Source organism: Gouania willdenowi, chromosome 7 (assembly GCF_900634775.1).
Source record: "Gouania willdenowi chromosome 7, fGouWil2.1, whole genome shotgun sequence".
NCBI lineage: Eukaryota > Metazoa > Chordata > Actinopteri > Blenniiformes > Gobiesocidae > Gouania > Gouania willdenowi.
Genome location: NC_041050.1, coordinates 24,098,169 through 24,123,345, shown reverse-complemented (window position 1 = coordinate 24,123,345; position 25,177 = coordinate 24,098,169). Strand labels below are relative to the sequence as shown.

At 39.5% G+C, this 25,177-nt stretch overlaps 2 protein-coding genes across 2 annotated transcripts; one reads left to right on the top strand and one right to left on the bottom strand.

The window, feature by feature from the left end:
• The first annotated feature begins 3 nt into the window (after nucleotides 1-3).
• On the top strand, nucleotides 4-11,198 carry tmed4 (transmembrane p24 trafficking protein 4). The gene is made up of 5 exons (XM_028453928.1): nucleotides 4-235; nucleotides 998-1,098; nucleotides 1,187-1,312; nucleotides 9,627-9,773; nucleotides 9,841-11,198. The coding sequence occupies exons 1-5, from the start codon at nucleotides 43-45 to the stop codon at nucleotides 9,988-9,990; spliced, it is 717 nt and encodes a 238-aa protein (XP_028309729.1). The 5' UTR covers nucleotides 4-42; the 3' UTR covers nucleotides 9,991-11,198.
• plpbp (pyridoxal phosphate binding protein) lies at nucleotides 11,194-24,581 on the bottom strand. Its single transcript, XM_028453923.1, has 8 exons — nucleotides 24,425-24,581; nucleotides 22,868-22,975; nucleotides 21,772-21,807; nucleotides 21,604-21,679; nucleotides 21,400-21,540; nucleotides 21,181-21,323; nucleotides 21,009-21,107; nucleotides 11,194-11,698 (listed from the first exon to the last, which is right to left on the bottom strand). The coding sequence occupies exons 1-8, from the start codon at nucleotides 24,512-24,514 to the stop codon at nucleotides 11,507-11,509; spliced, it is 885 nt and encodes a 294-aa protein (XP_028309724.1). The 5' UTR covers nucleotides 24,515-24,581; the 3' UTR covers nucleotides 11,194-11,506.
• Between the last annotated feature and the right edge of the window lie 596 nt (nucleotides 24,582-25,177).

Below are 25,177 nucleotides of genomic sequence, written 5' to 3'. Positions count from 1 at the left end.
ACACCAGTGTTCAAGAGTTTATTTCCTGGTTTCGCAGCGGAAATGACGTCAGCCGGTAGCCGCAGCCGTAGCATCAGCTTTGCACCGAGAGGCTCCATGATGCCCCGTTTCTCAACCGCTGCACTTGCTTTGTTACTAACTTGGATCTTTCCGAGTTCCGGCCTCTATTTCCACATCGGAGAAACTGAGAAGAAATGCTTCATTGAGGAAATCCCCGACGACACCATGGTGATCGGTAAGCTAGTGTTAGCAGCAGCGGCTAACACTCACTGAGGCAGATGGATCTGCTGAATCTGTTGAATCCCGAGAGAGACACTGGAGCCTCACTCCTCAAAGTGCTGCATATACATTCATTTATTCACTAATATACTTAAGTTAATGATACAGGCGTTACATTTGGTTCATATCGTCTTCATAGGACAATTTTTACAATTATTGGATGTCCATTCAAAATGTAATTACCAAGTTGAAATGTCTTTTCTTATTAGAGCCAATGTGTTTTTTTTTTTTTTTTTTTTTTTTTTTTGTCAGATGTGAGTCAAAATGTTTCAAAATAACCTGATTTCATTAAAAGATAAACTCCTGGGATATATGAAAATAATTAAAAGAAAAAAACAACAAATACCGATGTACTCCAAAAAAAAAAAAAAAAAAAAAAAACCCACACTAAACCACTACAAAAATAACAAGAAAATACACAAAACGACAACAATAATACTCAAACATATACTCCAAAAAACACACAAATCCTTTATTTGTTACCTGTATTAATGCTCTGATTGGTCATTATTCTAAATGCTGACATGATTGTTGATCATGTGACCCTCAGATCAGATTCAATCATATTTACCAGGTTGTGATAACAGCTTCCCACCATTTCTGGTGTATATAATGTTATTTTTTGTGTATATATTGTTTATGTTTAGGATTTTTGCAGAGTTTGCCACGATGGTCATTGTTCAAGTTGTTATTGTTGTTTTTATTTGTTCATCTGCAGGAAAGTACCGCACTCAGCTGTTTGACAAACAGACTAATTCCTTCCTGCCAGCCACTCCCGGCCTTGGGATGCATGTGGAGATCAAGGATCCTGACACAAAGGTGAACTATAAATGCTAATCTTTACGCTACTCTTATAAAGTCTAAACCTATTAAAGTGTTTGAGTGGAGACTTTTACGCCCCCCACAGATCATTCTTTCTCGTCAGTATGGGTCGGATGGACGCTTCACCTTCACCTCTCACACTCCTGGAGAGCATCAGATCTGTCTGCACTCCAACTCCTCCAAGCTTGCTCTGTTTGCAGGAGGCAAACTGGTATGAACACGATCACTGCTAACCAAAGCATTTTTGAATTTTCAATCACTTCAAGTTTAATTAGTAGCAGTAAAAAAAAACACACAAACACACGAGTCCCAAATCTCAAAACACAGCAGGATGCACAGAGTCTAGGTTTGAATGAAGCCATGTCATTGCCATTAATCAATGTGAGGGTCAGAAGAAACATGGAGCTATTGTTTCAGTGTAATCAACAGTTGTGTGATGGTGTGTACCAAATAGATCACACTGGCGTGTTGGTCACTTCTTAAGAAATTCTCAATATTCCTGGAATAATCCCCAGATGAGCAGCTCCGTCAACTGAAAAAGTGGAAACGTTGAAGGGTTGTGAGTTCTTTAGAAAACCACTGTAAGTAGAAAAGGCCAGACTAACAGGTTATATTATTTTGGACTCGTGGCTGTAAAACTGGTTTTTCTGGCTCAGCTTCACTGGGAACATTTTTGGCTCCAAATTCAGTTCACACTCCCTCAAAAGGAAAGAGTAGAAACTACATCTCAGAATGTACAAAGGTAGGAAATCAAACTGTTGGATTGTTTTAGGACCAAATGTAAAATATATATATATATATATATATATATATATATAATCGCAAACATTACTTGCATCTGGATCTAAGATTACGCTCTAAGATAGACTAAGTCTGACCATTTAACAGACATGGACCACTGGAACAGGGATGAGCAACTTTAATCACAGCTGGGCCACAAACATGTGATTGTGTCTGATCTGAGAGTCACATGATCAACATTGTTGTCAGTATTCAGAATAAAGCAAATCAGAGCTGCCCTTAATGAAGGAAAAAGTCAAACGTGGCACAAAATGTTGATATTGTGCTACTAGTGATTAATAAAGGGTCTTTGTGGCAAATAAATAAAAAAATCCAACTCGCCCGTTTGGAGCTCATATTTTACAAATTGTGAAATAGCAAGGGAGGGAGGAAACTCAACTTTTTCAACTTTGGCCCTCTGAATGAGGCTAAAGAAACATTACTGTAGCAAAACCTTTAGACAGTGAATTTTTCATAATGCTGCCACCTTAAATTATCTTTTATCCCTTTTTTCCATTTAGAATCAGAATCAGAATCAACTTTATTGGCCAGGGGTGAATGAATACACACGAGGAATTTCTTTTGGTGACCTGTGCTCTCAGGTAGTGTAACATTAAATAATAACAATCAACTAGAATAAAGAAAAATAAAGAAAATAAAGAAAAATAAATGAAAAAAGAAGTATAAACATAAATATAAGAGTAGTTAGACTAATATGTGCAAACTAAATAAAAATAACAAGATAATAATAATAGTAATAATAATAATAATAATAATAATAATAATAATGAAATAAAATAAGAATACAATAATAATAATAAGATAATAGTGCAGTAGTGCATTGATGAGTAGTGCAGTGCATTGATGAGTAGTGCAAATAGGTGAACATTTAAATGAAAAAATTATGTCCATGAACATTCACAGTGACAGGTTGTTCCAGGGTTGATATGTTTAGTTCCAGGTTATTTCACAGTAACAGAAACAGGTCCGACACTCTTTGACTGTTTAGTGTTGATCAGAGTGACAGCCTGAGGGAAGAAACTGTTTTTATGGCGGGAAGTTTTGGCGTACAGTGATCTGTAGCGTCTGCCGGAGGGGAGGAGTTTAAACAGATTGTGTGCAGGGTGGGAGGGGTCTGCAGTGATGCTACCTGCCCGTTTCCTGACCCTGGACAGGTATAAGTCTTGATGGAGGGCAGATCAACACCAATGATCTTTTCTGCAGTCCTGACTATCCTTTGTAGTCTGTGTCTGTCTAGTTTGGTTGTAGATCCAAACCAGACAGTGATGGAGGTGCACAGAACAGACTGAATGATGGAGGTGTAGAACATTATCAGCAGCTCCTGGGGCAGGTTGAACTTCCTCAGCTGTCGCAGAAAGTACATCCTCTGCTGTGCCTTTTTCCTGGTTGTGTCTATGTGGGAGGTCCACTTCAGGTCCTGTGAGATTGTGGATCCCAGGAACCTGAAGGAGTCCACGGTAGCCACTTTGCTATTCAGAATGGTAAGGGGGGTGAGTGGGGGGGGATTTCTTCTGAAGTCCACTGTCATCTCCACAGTCTTGAGTGGGTTCAGTTCCAGGTGGTTCTGACTGCACCAGAGAGCCAGCTGTTCCACCTCCCGTCTGAAGGCAGACTCGTCCCCATCCCGGATGAGACCGATGATGGTGGTGTCATCTGCAAACTTCAGGAGTTTCACAGAGGGTCCCCTGAGGTGCAGTCATTGGTGTAGAGGGAGAATAGCAGTGGGGAGAGAACACACCCCTGAGGGGCGCCAGTGCTGAGTGACCGGGTGCTGGATGTGATGCCTCCCAGCCTAACTTGCTGCTTCCTGTCAGTCAGGAAGTTGGTGATCCACTGACAGGTGGAGGCCGGCACTGTGAGCTGGGTGAGTTTCTGGTGAAGGATGTCCGGGATGATGGTGTTGAACGCAGAGCTGAAATCCACAAACAGGATCCTAGCGTAGGTCCCTGGGGAGTCGAGGTGATGCAGGATGTAGTTCAGTCCCATGTTGACTGCATCCTCGACAGACCTGTTTGCCCGATAGGCAAACTGCAGGGGGTCCAGCAGGGATCCTGTGATGTCCTTCAGGTGGCTCAATACCAGCCTCTCAAAGGACTTCATGACTATGGACGTCAGGGCAATGGGTCGATAGTCATTAAGTCCTGTGATGGCAGGTTTCTTTGGGACTGGGATGATGCTGGAGCTTTTGAAGCAGGAAGGTACTTCACACGGCTCCAGTGATGTATTGAAGATCCGTGTGAAGATGGGGGCCAGCTGCTCAGCACAGGCTTTCAGGCAGGAGGGAGATACTCTGTCTGGTCCTGGAGCCTTTTTGATCTTTTGTCTCTTGAATAGCTGGCACACATCTCTTTCATTGATCTTCAGGGTAGGTGGGGGGTCAGAGGGTGAGGTAGGGGGGGAAGTGGGGGGAGCAGGAAGGGCAGAGTCTAGGTGATGGGCTGATGCTAATGAGCTGGGGGGTGGGTGAGAAAACCTGCAGTAAAAGCTATTCAGGTCTTCAGCCAGTCTATTGTTACCTGCTGAGTGGGGGGAGGGTTTCCTGTAGTTGGTAACCTCACGCAGGCCTTTCCACACTTCTGAAGGGACTTTGTTTGAGAAGCTTTGTTTTAGCTTCTCAGTGTAGCACCTCTTGGCTACTTTGATCTCCCTAGATAGAGTGTACTTGGCCTGCCGGAACAGGTCCCTGTCCCCACTCCTGTAGGCTTCCTCCTTAGCCTGACGCAGCATCCTGAGTTGAGGTGTGAACCAGGGTTTGTTTTTGTTGTATGGGCGATGATTTTAAGTTGGTGAATTGGTTTGTTTTTCTGGTAAATAACTTAAAATTGTCAAAATGATCTGAAAGAAAAAAATTGCGAAAAAAAATGTGATTGGGATTTTACAAAGAACAAATCGTGATGTAAATTTTTTCCCATATTGCCCACCCTTATTTTTGTTCTTTTGTGTAATTTTATGTTGTTTTTGTGTGTTAGTAGTCATGTGTTTTTGGAATAATTCTGTGTATTTTCATTGTTATTTAGTGTATTTTTTAATGACATTTTGTATTTTTCTCTTATTTTTGTGTTTATTTGTAGTCGTCCTGTGTGTTTTTGGGATAATTCTGTGTATTTTTCTTGTCATTCAGTGTGTTTTTGTTGTCTTTTTGTGTAATTTTGTTGCCCTGTTGTGTAGTTTTTTGTACTCTTGTCCTATTGTATACTTCTTTTGTCCTGTTGTGTAGTGTTTTGCCCTCTTGCTGTCCTTTTGTGTGTTTCTCTTGTCTTTCTTTCTGTATCTTGGTGTGTTTTTGGAGTTTTTTTTCTGCATTCAAAATTAGACTGAGGGCCTCCAGTTGTTTGTCTGCAGTGGATGTTCAGTGTTTTTGTTACAAACACATCAGAGTTTGTATAATGAGCAATATTTAAAAAAAGATTCAATTCGACTCTTGATGTTTTGTAGAATATTATCTTCTTTACATGTGTCTGTATGTCTGTGCTGCTAAATTCTCAGTCGTGTTTGTTTGGTTCTAAAGGTCACATTAATGGGACATTGATGTGAATGTGTGTCTTCCTTTGCACACACTCACTACCAGCTAGGGCTGGGCGATATGGCCTTTTATAAATACCGCGATATTTTTAGGCCATGTCACGATACACGATATATATCTCGATATTTTGCATTACCCTTGAATTAACACTTTGATGCACAAAATCACACCAGTATGATGATTCTATATGTCTACATTAAAACATTCTTGATCATACTGCATTAATATATGCCAATTTTAAACTTTCATGCAAAAAAGGGGATATCACAACTAAGTCAAAGTTGACATAACTGTATTTATTAAACAGTGAGTGGCTCAAACATAAAATTGTCAACAGAAAGTGCACGTTCTGTGCAAAATTGTCACAGAGACATTTCAAAACAAGACATTAGTGCAGGATGCAACTCACATGGCATTTCAAAACACAAAATTAAAGTGCACTTTTTGTACATAATGCCACTACAATATTTTAAAACAAATAGTGCCCTTTTGTGCATGTTGTCATTAAGATGACATTTCAAAAAAAAAAAAAAAAGTCCGCGAGTTTAACGGTATGGTCATTTTCAACACCGCACAGACTACAAGCTGCGATATATCGAGTATATTCGATATATCGCCCAGCCCTACTACCAGCCACACAAATATGTCCTCCTTCAGTCCTTTTTGTTAGATTTCAGGAAAAACTTTGTACGGTTACAACATGAAAAGATCAAATTAAAGTATCTCTACACCAGACATGGGCAACTGGTGGCCCTCAGTTTAGTTTGGAGTGGCCCCCAAGGTAAAACAAACAAAAATGACCCCAAAAACACACCTGACAAGAAAAATATACAAAAGACTCTTAAAGGGGACATATCATGCTAAATCCACTTTTTTAGCCCTTAAATGCATTTTGTTGTATATTTAGAGTGTTTAGAAGTACAGAAAAAATCAAATTAGTCTCTTCGGGTGCTCCGTAGATATCTTTATATTCTGTTTTGGTCATATTTTTCAATCTGTTTCGATTTTTCTATTCTCTATTACGTTTCTTGAACTATTACATCACAGTATTTGCAGCGGAACTGCCAAATTAGTACATCGACTCACTTCGAGCAATCCGCCATTTTAATTTCTCGCTGCGATTTTGTAGTCCAAGCTCAAGGATGCCGAAGTTATGAGAGGAGAAATCAAAATGTTCGGTTGTTGGATGTAGTAACCCACACACTTCATTACGTCTCCCAGCATCAGAACCTTTTCAAAGTGCCTGGTTGAGTTTTATTTTTTATGGAAATGTACCCACATCTGTGGGTAAGGTCATTTTTGTGTGCGAAGCACTTCAAGGATGACTGCTTCTGCAACCTCCGCCAGTATAAAGAAGGATTTGCTGAAAGACTTTGTCTGATTGAGGGTTCAATTCCTTCTATCTTTGGAGACGACGAACAGAGCACTTCAGTAAGCTGTAAATAATGCTAAAAGTGTGATGATAAGACGTCCCTGTCATTGTTTTGTTAGCATTAGCAGTTGCTTAGCAGTTGCACCGTCTTCAGACTTCATATGTTAGCGCTGTGTGCTCGTTTTAGATCCTTGATGATATGGCCTACGTGATTTAATTTAAGTCTAAAGTTTTCATTAGTCATTTCATTTTGTCGTTTTTGTCTCCGAAAAGACTGTATTAAAATGCATTTCGTGACGTTAGCTTGGCGCTAGCTTTAGCTTGGTGCTTGTGTTAGCTCACTTGTTAGGGTTCTGCAGGTTCATCATCTTCATTTTCATCTCGCTCCGCCGGGTCCGACTCTGGCTCGAACATGTAAAGCTGGATGGACAAGTCTTCTGTTGTTGACATTTTGTAAATAACCTCTGAATAAAAAGTTTATGCGCCGCTACATAGCCGTATCTCTTCTATCAAACTACAAAAATGGCCGAGCAGGGTGGAGTTGAACCGAGTGTCACCTGAAGAGGGGGCGGGATATGGAGTGTCTCATTTGCATTTAAAGAGACCGCACCAAAATGAGTTGCTCTCAGAAGCAGATCAGAAAAGGGGTGGAGATATAAATAATGAGGAATTCAGACTCAAGCATTGCAGTTCTGCTTCATATAGACCACAACTGTATGATTTACGTGTAAAAAGGAAGGATTTAAAACCATATGTCCCCTTTAAAACTAAATACTGTAAATGACAACAACAAAAACCACACAAAGCCTTGTTTCCTGTGTTAATACTCAGATTGGTCATTATTCTAATGCTAACATGAATTTTGATCATGTCAGATTGATTGCATTTTTCTGGCCCTGCTGCGATAAAAAGTGGCCGAGCTCTGCACTACACACTCCCACTCTTCTACACAACTTCAGGATTGTAAATTAGATGCTGTTTCAGAGATTAAAAAAGATGGATATTTGGTTGCAGAGGAATAATAATACATACATCCATCATTAGTGTAAAGTTTGTTAAATAGTGAACGGAGGATCCACTTTAAATGTCCCATGTCATGCTATTTTCACCCACCTCCATTTGTTCTAAGAACCCCAAAACACATAGTATTTAAGGTTTATTTTCCCAAACGCACCTGTTTTCCAGAGTTTTAGCCTCTGAAAAGTACATTTCTGAGCAACTCTACACAAATAGGCTGATTTTCGGCCTACTTATGCATATTCATGAGTGGGCGTGTCTATAGACGGGACACTGACTTACTCCTCCCTGCACGGTGACATAGGGCCAGAGGACAGCCCGTCCTCCTGTTACCCGCTCTGTAGCCGAGCTCATGCTCAATGCTCACCTTTGTGGGCGTCTGTTTACATGTAAATCACGGCAGACAGCTTCTGCAGCTCAGTGCCACGTCAAATTCTTCATCAAAGTGGGAACGCGTCATCAAATTGGAGCGAGGTGTTTGTGCTCGCCCTGCAGTAAGAAAGGAGCAAATCACCCTCTAAATAACGATTGAAGTGATCAATAAAAAAACACTTTGGGCATGTGTATGAAGCCGATATAGGACTTTTATGATGTTTAAAGCACAGAAAAGTCCATTTAGCTTAACATCGGCCCTTTAAAAGTGGTTAATAAATTGTTTTTATTGTTGAGGGGATTATTTCCAAGTGACAGCTGTGATTAATAGTTGTTACTCTTCTTAGTATTTTACCTGAACCTACCAACATTAGTTAATTCTTTGACTCTCAGGGACGGATTCACAAAAGGTTTCGTGGTATTAAAATGTGTGCGAACGTCACTCCACGCGCTAATAAGGAGTACAAACGGCAGGAAATCAGGAGTGCACATGAGCTGCGCTTCCCAATGCGCCCTCAATTCATTTAGCGTGTTTTACCATGGAAAAATAGTACAACTGAAAAGGAGGAGCAAACACACACGCAGAGATCATTGGCAGTAAATGTGGACAGAAAACACAGCGGAGATTAACAAAAGGCTTTGTGTGCGTGAGAGAGAGAGTTTTGCAGTGCGCAGAGATGGATATGTGGATATGACCATAGATCGATATTGCTTCGGACTCACTGCTCTACTGATCTCCTTTCTCACCTTGTTTAGACCGTCAAAATCTCATGATGTGTTGATGTCAGGCCAGAATCAGCCGATCAGATGCGTAATTGATGCATCATTACTGATGGCACAACGGTGACATTTGAGTGTGCGTGACACAGCACTGCTGATACCTGCGCTGGATGATGGTCAGTAGTTCATCTTCAAAGAATGCAGACTGATTGACAGACTGTGTAGCTGTATTAACTCTGATCAATGGCAGATCAGTAGGATGGTTTCTGTCCTAATCTGCCTATTTTGCGTGCACTGATCAGAGCAAAGTTAAAGGACCGGACAGAGCACCCACATCAAGTGAAGGGGGAAAAATATCATTAGGTTTTAAAGTTGTTTAAAAAAACAAAAAAAAAACCTGTTTATTTAGTTTTCTATATTATTAAATGTTTGTGAAGCAGACGGAGAATCTATCTGCCTCAAATGTAACTTCCTCAAATGTCAGTGTGTTTGTGTGCACTAAACGAGCAAAACGCAATTTAAATAGGGGCGGTCTGCACCAGTTCTGCTAGTGCACTGATTGCTGCAATCTTAGTGATTTCTGCGCAGCAGGTGAGGAAACTGCATCACTAAAGGATTTAGGGAAGCAACTGAATTGCCACCCTTTATTTCAAATCTTTGGGAATCCACCTCTGTGTTTGGGCGACCTTAAAGCTTTGGGTGTGTATCTTTGTTTTTCAGAGAGTGCACTTAGACGTTCAGGTTGGAGAACACACCAACAACTATCCTGAGATCGCAGCAAAGGACAAACTTAGTGAACTGCAGCTGAGAGCTCGACAGCTCCTTGACCAGGTGGAGCAGATCCAGAAGGAGCAGAACTACCAGAGGGTGAGCACGAGCCGGGTGGTGTGTGTGAGACATTACTGTTCGCTAACCGCTCTATATCCATCCTCAGTACCGCGAGGAGCGTTTTCGTATGACCAGCGAGAGCACCAACCAGCGGGTCCTGTGGTGGTCCATCGCTCAGACTGTCATCCTCATCGTCACCGGTATTTGGCAGATGAAGCATTTGAAAAGCTTCTTCGAGGCCAAGAAGCTGGTGTGACACTTCGGTCGACGCAAACGCAGATGGGGCTCAAATCTGCAGAACTGGGTCATTCTTGCCACCACTTGCGCTACGAACCAATCGGACGCAGACGGTTTGTTTTTTGTTCCACACTTTTTAGGATCCAGACAAATCAACCTGACTTTTCTAACCATTCTTGTTAGCTTTTTATTTACTTTTTATGGACCACTTTGGAGCAGCTGCATGTACGCACAGCGACATGGATTTATGTTAGCATTAGCAATCAGAGGAGCTGACATGTTGTCAGAATTGTTGGTGCTTTTTTCTTTGCAGATTGTGTTACAGCTGTGTTACCTATATGGACAATACAACACTCATGTCAGCATCCACATAAACCTTTTTAAGTTTGTGAGGGACAAAGGAACCGAAGAATCACGTGTTCACAAATTTGAGCAACAAAGAGAAAATTGGAAACAAATTATTCTTTACTTTTCTTCACAGATTATTACTTTAATTTCAGTTTAACTGCAGAAGTGAAAGTACATTTGTTAGAGATGGAGTAGCAGTCTTTGCACGAGTTTGCATATTCTCCGAGTGTGCGAAAGTTTTTTTTTTTTTTTTTTTTTAAGAAAAAAGTACTAGCGTGTGAATCCAATAAGCTTCATCACTGGATTTATTAATATTTTCCACACTGTGTGAAATGCTCCAGGTTACAAAAAGTTACAATGTGGCTGATTTTTTGGTCTACATACAAAGTTCATATTGTTATGCTAAAATGTGGTATTGTTGGAGAAATCATGTTGCATGGGTTAATTTCCCATCTATAAACTTATGTTTCAATAAGTATTTCTAATTTTTCTGTAAATATTTGCCATTTTCAGGGAAAAGGTATCGACAGCGAGGTTTTTTTTACGGCTGTGGATTTTGTTGTGATTGTCATTTCTCAAAGTGACTCTTTCTTTGGTCCTGAGAACACACAAAGTAAATCACATGTGGTTTATTATTAACAACACATTTTATTCCTGGCCTTTGGCTTTCCTGAACCAAACAACGCTGCACAGCTGTTTAAAGCCAGTAATCATGAATCTGACCAACATTTATGGTAAACTACAATAAAAACACTAAACTGAGTGCTTTAAAAAAAGGAACACAAATGGTCGCTTTGTACAGGTTGTACACAACCCTCCTTAGTTTCGGTTTCACTTCTTTAACATCACAGAGAAAAAATAAAACAACCTCAAACACAATATTTAGTGTCTTTATTATAAAGGGTTGGAGATATTCTTCGATGGAGTCCATTTCAGCTGAAAGAGAACCTGCACCTTGCATCGTGTAGAAGTGTGTGTCGCAGGTTGGAATCCAAATGTCCTCTGGCGTTCTCTTCACAAACTGCTTCCCATGAGGATCTAAGGTTAGCAACACTTGTAAGACATGACGGTTAGAAAGGTTCAGCTAGAATGTCACATTTTAAAGTTTAAAAAGAGCAACAAAGGCTCACAGAGAGTGAAAGGGATTTAGCAGCTATTCGCCTGCATGTGCCGCGTTTTTTCTTCTTCTAGTGTTCGGACACGGTGAGGTGCTGCATCTTCTTGGCTGCTTCCTCCGACACGGCTTTGGAGGTTTTCTCTGGACTGGGAGCGGGACTTGGGAACGGGCTGGGGTTTGGAGTGTTGGTTGCACTGTTGGGATAGTCGCGGTATCCAAAGATGATGCTGCCCACACGCACGTTGGTGGCCCCCACCTCAATCTGCACATACAGAAAAACAGTGCCGAGTCCATCTATTAGAGTCCGTGTAACGCAAATTCAGCCATGTTCTTCTAAGCACATTATAAATAGGTCAGAAATGTATTTAAAACATGTAAAAAGCCATCCAACCATTTAGAATTCAATTGTGGAGCGAGGCTTCACAAACTGTTTCAAATTTCTGTGTTCAGGATTTAATAGGCGGGTCAGAAACTATAGCGGCGTTGCGTAACAGGGCCATCATTAGCATAAACCTGACCCTGCTGCTGAAGCGTAGAGAGAAAAAAAAAGGACTTGAGTGACACACAGAGAGATCCTCCAGCGTGTATTTTGTGGACTTCTCCCAAACAACGTGGTGCAGCTCACGGGGAGCGGAGTTTAGCAGACGGCAGGGCGATGGAAGCCAAATCCAAAAAGCAGCGCTTCAGGAAAGGTCTGAGTGCCACTTTCAACATCACCATAGGTAGAAAAGGTTGAGCGTGTTTGCATGCAAGAGTGTGTTTGTGTGTATGTGTGGAAGGGGTGTGCAGTGAAGTGGGTAACTGTAGGCTACTTCCTCATACAGTACACGTAGGCAGTGTCCATCCTGCACGTGGGTGTGGTTCCAGCACCTCTAAATGACATGCCCTCAGCTTTCCAGAGCAGAGAGAAGTGCTTGTTTTTCCATGATTTTGAAACCTAATTTTATATATTTAGTGATTTTTTTCATCTTTCTAATTTGGCTCAGTGGTCAATGTCATGTTTCTGTGGTGGAACAAACTCAACACAAATTTATTTCTGCTTTACACAGACTTTAAGGCAGCTGGGAGAAAAATGTTTTTTTATTAAAACACAGGTAAAAAATCTACATAGTTTCTTCTGTAAAATTAAAGAATTTACTCAACGGTTAAAATTACTGCAGGTAAGATTTATTCAGGAAACTTACTTTGATCTCCTGACAGGGGTGCAAAGATACACTGAACCAACGATTTGATTGCCAATGTTTTAAAAAAAAAAAATCAAATCAAATATTGGGACATAATGATGCACTCCCTTCAATTTGAATACATAGATGTCATATTTTAAAGAAAAAAACAGATTAGTAAAAACAGATTCTTATTCTTTTAAGTTGTCAAAAAAAATTTCAACTAATGTTTTCTTCTTATAACCTTCTTACAAACCGTTTGAACTTAAACCAAAATAAACTGCACATTTCTTTATTTCTCACCATGCAAAGTTAAACATTTTATTTAAAAAAACAAAAAAATAAAAATATAAAACGCTTTCAAATCAAAAATACAGTGCATGCATGTATGGCTCTGTATTTTCTTGCAATACATGCGTACAGTCTTTGTCCTCACCATTATCTTCTCACAATTTTAATTTTCCAACTTCAGGAAGCCAAAAAACTGCCACACCTGCCCTGACTTTAATGGGTCAGTATCAGTGACATGCAGTCAGGGTAGGCAGTGCCTACCCAAGGGTGAATTGATACTCTGACTAGTTGTTTTAATTATAATATAATTATGAATGATTTATTTTTCAATTTCTGATAGCCTACAGTACCTATAAGTTTGAAAGTGTCAGCATTTTGTGCTTTTCGTAGCCCAAATGACTAAACATCGCTATTTCCTGGTACGGCAGAGATGCCGCACAGTCTCACTCTAGCGAGTGGGCGGGATAACACTACAGACAGGATGACAGCGTTAGAGACGATAAAGAAACTTTCTCTTGAGGAAAAACGACAGCTTTTAAAAGATGGGAGACCAACACCTGAGCTACCAGACCTTCAGCAAAGATAAGGTCAGAAAATTGTATTTTCTACAGTGAATGGTAGGATTGACTTTGTGGATGCTCCTCACTGAGGCTGTTCTGAGTTGTTGTCATTTTCTCCGTGTTTCTGTGTTTCCAACACAAACAACAGATGTGCTGTCGTGTCATGAGATATCTTGTTGGGAGAGTATGGAGGCTACATTAATTAATTGTTTATGTTTCTTTAATGGTGTTTTACGATGTTGATTTTGTTAGATGCTTGTTCATGTGGATCTTGTTGGGTTTTTTCTTTCTTACTATGAATTTTATATTTTGATAGGTGCATTGAGATGACTTTGTTGTAAATTGCGCTATAGAAATAAAGTTGAATTGAATTAACACTTGCCAGCAGAAACATATGAAATTGTCATTGGTGTTGACATTAATAGTTTGATTTGCAACGCCCTGCCTACCCAACCCTAGTGCTCACGGCACATCATTCAGAGGGTCAAAGTTGAAAAAGTTCTGTTTCCTCCCTCCCTTATTATTACACATTTTGTAAAAAGTCAGCTCCAAACAGGCGAGTTGGATTTTTCTTGCTACTTGACGTCACCGCACGGAAACCCCTCCCCCTGACAGTCCTGGCTCCTCCTACCCTGTAAGAATGTGAGCTCCTCCCTCTCAAACTACCTCACAGCTAAAAAAAACACTGCGGTTTAATATTTATTTATTTAAGATATATTATACTTCATTGTCAGTAATATAAAGCTACATACAAAAAATGTGTTCACTGCATTTAGCCCTCCCTGAGAAGCAGTGGGCAGCAACGGTGTAGCACCCGGAGCAGTTCCAGTTTTAGTACCCGTTATATCTCCTCGTATCTCCTTTGACATGAGCTGACATGTTTGTGGCCCAATGCGTTGCAGCAGTTGGACAAAACAGTGGACTATCATCTTGAATGGACTATTCTTGTAATAAGTAGTGGAGAGAAGGAGAAGAAAGCGACGTATCAGCTCTGCTGAGTGTTTGAAGCAGCTGACTCAGTTGATTGATTCCGCTGCTGCTGCCGCACACACACCCTGAAACAGTGTTTGCCTGTCTCACAATCACAATAGCCGCTTAAATAGCCATGTGTTTTACTGTAATGTGCAGTTTTTTGGCTGAAAACAATAAAGAGTGTGTGGATAGCAAAAGAAAATAGCTAGTGACCAGATGTTGTGTGGAGTCAGCATCTACAGACACGCCTACTCATGAATATGCAAAAGTAGACCCCAAAACAGCCCGTTTTTAGAACTGCTCAGAAAGTAACTTATTAGGGAACTAAAACGCCGGAAAACAGGTGAGATTGGGAAAAAAAAAACCTCAAATACTATGTTGTTGGGGTTCTTAGAACAAAAGGAGACTGTGGAAAAAAAGCATAATACTGGACCTTTAAACTAATAGAGCTTTATTTCTTTGCCCGAACCCCACCTAGTCAGTCGGGTTTGGGCTTAATTTTGATCATTATACCACAGGCTCGGGGTGGGTTTGGAAGATATAAGGGTAAATCAGGTTATGTGTTTCGATTAGCACGAGAAAAACGCGCAAATGGATCCTGACAAGCCTCAGATCATTCTACATGCGGGCGCACAAATGTAAATAGTGTCAGGTTGAAACTGGTTTAGGCTTAAAGAGACATAAGCTTCCTTCAGGTCAGACAGTCAGGTCTGGTCTTCTTTATTTAGCCTGATTAAAGCTGGAGTATGTAGAATAGTCAGGCGCTCCAAGCTCCCCCTCCCCTCCTGAACAAAACTCTTGCGTGCACGCGCACACTGGATTTCTTTGCAACTGTTTTTTCCATAGAGACTAGTAACAAATGTAGGCACTTTATCTTGTGTTATTGAAAGTTTTCTGATGTTTTAGAGACATGAAAGCACGTATCACTCACTGCTGTGAGGACAGTAAGAGGGTCAGAGTCACAGCTGCTACTCAAACACAAGCAGCTGATCTCAGCGGATCACAGCAGACACACTCCGTCCACACTGCAGATGAATTGGGCCCGTTCTTTTCACCTTAGATAATTTTAATAAGCTATTTGTTCCGTCTGTTCTCACTCTCCCTCTCTGACTCGGGGCGGACTGTGCTAACTGAAAGTGGATCGCTCCCAGTTCGCTACACACACCGACTACGTGGACAGCGTTCCCCCTGAACACGTTTGTACCTTTATCCTGTTGCTTCTCCACCTTGGTCTTCCTTTTTCCTCTTGCTTTGTTGTGTAACTGCTGTGCCAAAAACCACATTAGAGACTTCAGCTGGTATATAGAGCTATGGGACTGTCCTATTCTCAGATCCAGAACGCACATCATCTTTTGACGAGCAGCTCGAAGGATATATCCCTACAACCCTACTGTCAACTGCAGTCTTCCTCAGAGGCATCTGCTGATTGCTTTGATATGTCCTTAAGAGCAGGATTACTATTGCAACAACACATCATCAGTAGGCTAAAATTAACCTGTCTCAAGACGGTCTAAACCCAGGTCACGTTCCCTATTAGCAGAATTCACCAAGAGTTGGATTGTTCACCCACGTCCAGAAATAACTCCCATCAAAGCAATCAGCAGACACCTCTGAGGAAGTCTGGCAGTTGACAGTCGAAACATGTCAAGAGATTAAAGTAAATTTCCTGAAAAAAGTTGTCTGAATAAGTGAAACCTTAAGATATTGGGTTGACTTGACCTTCAGAAAAGTTTAGCACATTGCATTGTGGGATTTGGAATCTGATAGAACAGAGGTGTCAAACTTATTTTAGTTCACGGGTCAAATATGGCATAGACTATAGGCGAAGAAAACAAGTAATTTCAACATTATCGTGCTCTAGTTTGCACGTTCACATATAAATAATATATAAAGTATGTAAGGCACCAACAATATTACATTCAAGCAATAAGTGATAGATATCAGTCCATGCAGGATCTCTGATTCTCTGAAACTCCGGATATCAGCTTTAACACACAGCGCAAGATTTAGAATGGGATCATTGGTGGAATTGGACACATTTGTCTGTTCGTTCCACTTTCTAAACATTCTGTCACCAGTTGTCCAGTAAAACATAGTGAGTAAATGTGTGATATTATCCTAAAACATGCACATGAGCCATTTCTGTGTCATGTTGGGGCTTGATTTAGTTAAAGAGAGGTAGAAAAAAAAATGTTTATTCCGTGATAATGACAATTTAGAAGTTGTGTTAGTGTGCTTTAACCCTTAAACAATTATCTAATACGAACCAAAATATTTATAAAAAATATTAAGAAATTGGTGAGATTATTATGTATTGTGTCAGGCTAAGCAAACAAGGAAAACAAAGACAACAAGAACAACTGGAAACTATTCGGCTAATTGATAACCAGCATTCACAGACTTAAGCTCCAAAGGGAATCTGATGTAATTTCCACCAACAAAGCAGAGCTACCTAAGACACACAAAAAGCACTTATGAACATGGTGACTGGGCCGGTCGGCTGTTGGCACTGACAATCAAACGACGAGCATCATATTGGCTTATTACACAAATTTGCAAAGATCCGTGTAAGGCTTTTAGCCATTATTATACCAACCTTGACAAGTCTGAAGTCCAATCACACCTTTTTGAATAATTTCAATTTTCCAAAACTCAACTATAGAACGAAAGAAAATCTTGACTTTCCTCTTTGATTAGATGAAGTAACAACCAGTCTTAAAGTATTTCAGAATTGCAAGGCACTGACACCTGACAGCTTTCCTGCTTCTTTTTTTAAAGAAATCAACGTGCCCCCCTTATGTTTGATATGTTTAATGACTCATTGGAACTTGGGGTCCTCCCTCCAACATTAACCCAAGCCTCAATATCACTCATCCCAAAACCCAATACCTTTAAGAATGTAGTAGCTGGAGACCAATCAGCCTGCTCAATGGCTCAACTTTGACGTTAAATTGTTAGCTAAGAATATTACCCTTTTGATTAGCCAATAAAAATGTTCAAAGAGGCAAAAGCACAGCTCTAACATTGGAAGACTCTCCCCTTGACCCCCCTGCAGAGGCGTTGCAACAGGGTAGGCAACACAGGCAATTGCCTAGGGCCCGAGCTGAAGGGGGCCCAGACGAACGGCTGACATTAGTCAATTTCAATGACAAAATAATGTAACTGCTTTGAGACGCTGTAACAACAGGGCATCGAAACCCCCCACACGGGGCCCTTTCTGAGTTGTCACTGGTTAGTTGCTATAAGGGGGCCCTGACAGACGGCAGATATCAGCGACACCACTTGAAACCCCCCGGACACGTTACAGTGATACGTCGGGAAACCCACTACTATCGGTCCCTGCATCAACGTGCTGCTGTGGTTATCAAACACACACTGATAAAATGAAGTGGACATATCCCTCAGGGCTCATGAAAAGAAGAAAAAAACAAGAAGAGGATGAAAAAAAGTGTGATAGTAGTAAGTGAGAATAAGTTACTTTATAAAAAAGTTTGTCCTAGTTAGTACCAGGCACTTTGTCCCAAACAAACTCAGTCTCCTTCATCCACCCAGAAAAGTTAACTGCACATTTAAGTCTGTGTAAAGTGAATTCAGCCATTTACTTCTAAACTCATTCATAGTGTGTTTATATGTATTTAATAATCATTCAAATTTGACAGTGTGGTTAACAACAAACTTCTGTGGTATGACATTTATTCTTACTTTATACCAATTTTTACAGTTTTATGTTAAGAAGTATATCAGCTTTGCTTACACAATATGTCAAGTCTTGTTGCCAATGGCTGTGTACATACTGTACATTCATAGCCACACAATAAGTTTGTCCTTTGCTGCCAATTATATTTTCTCCCAGAATAAAGTGTTTGTTGTCCAATGCTAAAACTGATGCGAGCATCAATCCTGTTGTTACTTTAGTCTTGACTGTGGCTAATTTGTATTTAGAATTGAAAGAGAATAAAGTAATATAATACTTCCATAAATGTTCTGCTATAGATTAAATATTACATTAAATAAAATGTTAACATGAAGTAGGGCTGGACGATTGCCTAAAAAAAAAAAATCTCAGATTGATTTTTGAATTTTTTTTTAATGCACTTAAAAATGACTGCAGACATCAGTTATATTGTCAAAGGTGCTACTTTACTGCTATGATTGTCCTCAAGAGTTAAAATGCATAGAACAATCCCAAAATAAAAAGTAAATGAGGCTCTGTCATTCAACTATTTCAAGCTTTAACCCAGGTTTAAGCAAAAGTGCAACAGCAACTTCATAGTAGCTTAAATTTTCTGATTAAGAAATCAGATAACTATATATTTTATAACATTACAATTAAAAAGATAATAAACTCTTCCTTAGCATCTCAGCATAGTGCGGATAAAAAACTGAACATGCACACATATAGCCTACTTTGTTTAAACAAATGTAAACAAAGAGGGGGCTGGCTCACATTGGAACACAAAAAAGTCAGAAAAACCAGCTCTAACATTAAGCATTAAAGTTGTTACTGCAAATTATTGTTCATTATTTATTCTCGACATATCTGAAATGTTTATTGTTTGTGTAGCATGCACATTTCTTTACTTTACTTAATGCAAGCCAACCAAATACATTGTGCTCTTTTCTTTTTTCTTCCCCGAGGTGCTTTGTTGAAGTTTTTCAGATCACCATGACAACACCAACATCAGCAGCAACAACAGACCTTTCTGAATGAAAGTAGGAACTTAAACTTAAGTTTAAAATATATCATGGGATCGATCTGATTTATTATGACCACACACATATTTGTCTGAAACAATTGCTTTTTAAACTATTTTTGTTCTAGCAACATCAATCTCAGATCATGAGGGGGGTCTTGAAGAAGAAGAGTAGGACATGATGGCACCTTCATGCAGCAGCAGCAGCAGCAGCATGGCAGCACAGCATTCCATCACCACCTCCTCACCAACCCAGCGACACCACATCACCAGAACAGAAGGTACTCAAATAATAGTAAATCACATAATATCAGATGATCCTCCGTTGTAGCCAAAAGCTATCGATGACAATGCTCTGTGTCAAATTGTGAGTAAAGAACCACTCCAAATAACAGACATGGACTTCCCCAAAGCTCAGAAAACCCACCTCGGGAGATTCACCAAAGAAAATTACAAAATGACAATGAGAAATGGTTAGAAAATCTAATGTTTATGGTTAGTGTACTCTTACTTTCCACTTCAATTCCTTGTTTTTTTACTTGGTGGCATTTTTATCAATTAAAATTTTGCACATTTCAGTTGTTTGTTTTTCTGGCATTTACTGTATATATTGTGTGTAAAGTTTACATTTAGTTTAGATAGTTATGTTTCATTTTATATGTCAATTATTTAATAAAGTATTTCTTCACTGATTCGTCGTCCTGGACTTCATTCATCATCATTCTGGGGCCGGGAGGCCCCATAGTCCTACTTGCCTAGGGCCCCCAGGGGGTCTAGAAACGCCCCTGTCCCCCTGGGCAGAAATAATAAAGAAAAAATTAACGTGGTCCCGAGATTTTCATTCCTTTTTCAGTCTGCCAATATTCCTCCCTAAATCTTTTTTTTTTAAACTTGATAGAAACATTCTAACTTTTATTTGGGCAAGCAAGACACCAAAGGCAAAATATTAAATCCTACAAAAAGCTAAAAAAGATGGAGGACTGGCACTACCAAATCTCTTGACGTATTATTGGGTGGCCAATATTCAAAAATCTACGTGGTTCAACTTCCCTAAACAGAATGGTGTAAGATGGAGGCACATTCGTGCTGCTCTAACTCTCTAGCAAATTGGATTTGTGCCCCTCTAAACTCATATCCTATTAACTACACCTCTAACCCAATCATTTGATCTACCGTAAATATCTGGAGTTTGTAGGGCTGGGTGATATGGACCAAAAGTTATATCTCGATATTTTTTCTCAAAATAGCGATTTAGGATAAACATCTTGATAATTTTGTTTCAAATTAAGTCTGACCAGAAAGACAATTCTGGGTTAAAATTGATGATCCAAATGCTACACAGGCTCATTTATTAAAAAAACAGCTGCAGAATAAATTCCACTTCAGTCTTTTTCTCCTCTAAGGGACAGCACATGTGAGTGAGTTCTGTAGAGTGACTTGTTTAAGGGAAGGTCTTTGTTAGAACACACTGTTATCCATCAAACTGTGCTTTTTATGCTGTTCTGAGAAGTAGTGAAACCAATGACTCCTAAAACAAGTATTTTAAAACGAAATAAGCTAAAAAACAAAAAAAACAAACATATATTGATATAGGCAGTATTGTAATTTTTCATATCCCCAAAATAGAAAACTTGATATATCTTGAATATTGATATATTGCCCAGCTCTACCTGTTTGATATACTTTTGTTTGTGTGTGTGTCTGTGTGTTGGGGGGTATATAATGTGTGATGTTTTTGTGTTTGAAAAATAACCAAAATTGGCTATATGTATCTTGAGAAGAATATATATGAAACCCATAAAAAACACTTGGGAAAAAAAGGTAAAGAAATGAAAGCTATGTCCGCCGACTTGCTGTCGATACAAACGGATAAAACGGGAAGTGAAACTCACCGCGTGTTCGAAGTCCGTGGACATGCCCATGCTGAGCTCCACGTCTTCCAGAGGCAGCTTCAGACTCCCACACACTTCCTGCCTCCGACTCAGCAGCATCTACAGTGACACACGAGCACCTTTACAGACTTGTGTCTATCACGTGTGTGCGGGTTAGCGGACGTTTGCGTACCTGAAAGTCGGGGTTGGGCCCCAGCGTGAGGTCGTAGCCATAGCGGCCGATGGTCATGAGTCCTGCGAAGTGCAAGGCTGAGCACTGTGACAGGATGTGTTTGACCGTGTTCACCGTCTCCTCTGGAGGCAGCCCATGTTTACCTGCAGTGACACACGGTGAACGATGTTGACGGTGCAGCACGTCGCCTGCGTTTGGGCTCACTGCTATAGCACTCACTCTGCTCGCCGCTGGTGTTGATCTGCACCATGATCTTTAACCTCTGCGTGCTGGCTCCTCGGATCCGCTGCCAGGAGCTGTTGACCTTGTCGGCGAGTTTGGGCGAGTCGACCGTCTCGACGAGAAACAGGTTGGGCACAGCTGGAGACAGTGGGAGGAGTTTGTCAGCATCAGGAGAAAAGAGGTGCATCGAGTAGCACTCACCTAAAAGTTTGTTGACGTTATTCTTCTGTAGATGACCAATAAAATGCCACTTGATTTCAGGACAGGATTCTAATATCTGAACAAAAAAAAAAAAAGTAGTCTTAGACTGCAGCGGCAAAAAGAAACGTGTTTCCTTCTCATGTTAGAGCAGAACATTCGGAAACCTACCAGAGGATCCGACGCCTTCTCCACCAGCTCATTGACCTGGAATGTAAGAGCGTGTTAATCTTTCACTGCTACGATTCTCATTTTGATCTTTGTTCCAAATACTTAGACTTTTACATATGAAGCACAAACAAAATAAACAGTACCTAAAAAACAGATTCTTTAAATGACTTCCTGTCAGGCAAGGACAAGGGCCCCCCAAAAAATTCTAATGCAAGAAGTTGGAAGGAACAACATAATGCACAAAATAATTCCAAAAACACACAAAACAGCAGCAAAAAGTGACCAGAAGAAACAAATTCAACAAAAAAAGACTTCAAAAACACACAAAACAACAACGAGTACAAAATGATTTCAAAGACACATAAAATGACAACATAATTACACAAAATAACTAAATAAAAACAAAAACAGACATTATGACTCAAAAAACACATGGCAACAAAAAATCCCAAAATGTACTGAAAAACTTCAAAAATACACAAAACAACAACACATAATAAAAATGATTTAAAGACACAAAATGTTAACAAAACACTCAAATACAACTAAAATACCGAAAAGACTGCACAAAAAATGTAAAACGATTCAGAAAATGACAGAAAAACACACAGAAAAACCTGCAACATGCCTAAGATGTCAACAAAAGTACACAAAGTGATGACAAAAATACACAAAACAACTACCAGTACTTCAACAGACCAAATGCCCGAAAATTACAGAAAAATTACACACAAAAATAAAAACACAGAAATTGACAATTCTCAAAATGACAAAATAAACAACAACAAACAAAATAACAACAAAAACACACAACGACTCAAAGAAGACACAAAATAACAAAAAAAACTTTGAAAGCAACAGAAAAATGCACAAAACGACAAGACCACACAAAATGATAATGAAAACAAACAATATGACCAAGAACTCAAAAAGACACTGGACAAGAGCAAAACACGTTGTACTTTCCTGTATTAATGCTCTGATTGGTCAATGTTCAATATATTTACAACTAAGGTCTCAGTTGTAGCTGGAAACATTTGATGGCTATAGTCTGAGCTGCTAATTCGGTACAGGTGTGTGTGATTGTCATACTTACATAGTTCTCTCCAAAGTATCGCTGTCCATGTCTGTAGGCCTCCACCACCATCTCTGGGGGTTTGGTCTTACTGACAGCCACGAGGCGCGGCGGTAACGCCGGGAGAGCCTGAGGAGACAACCAACACTGTACACTGTGACTGTACAGCAGTGTTATTACAGCAGGAACACAAAAATGTCAATGCGTCTTGTGTTTTTGTATATTTTCCTATCATTTTAATGTTGTTTTGGAGTCATTTGTGTATTTTAGTTGTTTGTATGATTTTCTGTAATTTTGTGCATCTTTGTTGTGTTTTTGAGCCATTTTGTGTATTTAGTAGTGTTTTGGAAGTCATTTTGTGTGTTTTTGTTGCCTTTTTGTGTATTTTTCTGTTATTTTGCCATTGTTTTATGTATTTTGTAATCATTTTGTACATTTTTGGCTGGAATTTTGTGTATTTTTGTTGTCACTTTATGTGCTTTTGGAATACTTTTGTCCATTTACTTTGGAGGCCACACAAATTAGGATTGAAGGCCGCATGTAGTTTCCCATGTCTGAAGATTTACTGAATAGATTTCCATTACAGTGAAGAAAACGTGCAGATCAATTTTACACGTATTCAAAATCACACATTTACACGGCAGCACCGAGCTGTTTCTGACCAGTCAACTCTGTTCATTAACATTAACAACTGGTGGCTCAGGGGCCCCAAAGTAAAATCACAGAAAAATGCACAAAAAGGACCACAAGATTGCATAAAAATATAAAAACTTTCAACTCAAATTATACCTAATGACTCCAAAATGACTTCCATGACAACAAAAACATAAAATAACATAATTACACAAAATAAAAAAGATAGACAAAATGATTCTAAAAACACACAAAAATCACAGAATATTTAAATAACAAAATGACAATAATGCATAGAATGACAACAAAAATGACTTACAAAACACAAATATACAAAGCGACAACAAAAAACAACTAAAAAAAAAACAAAAATACAATAATAAAAATAATACCAAAAATAAAATAAAAAATACACAATGACTATAAAATACACATAATGACGTCCAAAACACACATACAAAATGGCTTAAAAACGCAAATATAGGGGGAAAAAACACAACATGCAACAATATTAAATACACATAACGGCAATTTAAAACACCAAAGATCATTAATACATTAAAAAAAAAAAAAAAAAAAAACAGGAAAATGTACAAAACGAGAACAAATACACAAAGCTCTTGTTGTTTCCTGTGTTAATGCTCTGAAAGTTCATCACTATAAATGCTGACATGAAAGATGATGTGGCCCTAAGATCAGATCATATTTTGGGGCTCCTACTGACTGATAACAGTCAGGTAAGTCGCACGTGCCGGCCAGAGGGACAACACACACACACACCGTGTCATCAGTGTGTGTGTGTGTGTCCTAATGGACCCTGTCAGGTGTTATGAAAGTGCTTCCATCAGCAGCGTGTCTCCTATCTAAAGGTTGATGTTCGGGAGTCGAACATCCAAAGTCGCTGGTCCCGCGGCTTCCTGTGGGAGCTTCCCAGGATGTAGTTACCTTAGGCCGGCGTGTCGCCGCCAGGTTGACCCGCTCCACCACCGACAGCAGCGCCTTGCCAACCTCCTCCGACATTGCTACTTTCCACATACCGTCAAACGGCGACGACACGAAACGTGTGCAGTGACGACAGTGGCCCTTTCAAAATAAAAGTCCAGCAGCGGAGATGATCGGACAGTGCGCTCCCTGGCGACGTGACACACACAGTACAGTAAAAAGACAGAAAACACGAATCATTGTGAAAATTACAAACTAATTCACTTGTAGATATCTCAGTTATTCGAAATGCATAACTTCAATGAAACTCCACAATATTTGCTTCTCTGTGCTTATATCACGTGATGGCAGTCATTTTAAATCTTAAATTGTTAACAGAACACAAGATTGTCCCAAGAATCCAGTTTCCCCAAATTAAATAAAATATGGTCACAAAATAAAGGAAATTTACGTGAATTTAGGCCTAATGTTTTATTCCTTAGCTACTGTCATTACATACTTTACATATTGTTTTTACATGGAAATGCATATGCTAAAATGTATTGTTTTCCCACCTAAAACCTGCACCCAATTAAGATTTGACCGTTTCATGTTTGGCCTCTGAACTACATTAAATACATGACTAAATTAGCTTCCTGTGACATATCTTAATTTCATTAAAAAAACAAAACAAATGATTTATCCTTTAACATTTGTACAATTCTTACATCTTCCACCTATTATAAAAATTATAAATTATTTCATGCTAAATATGCT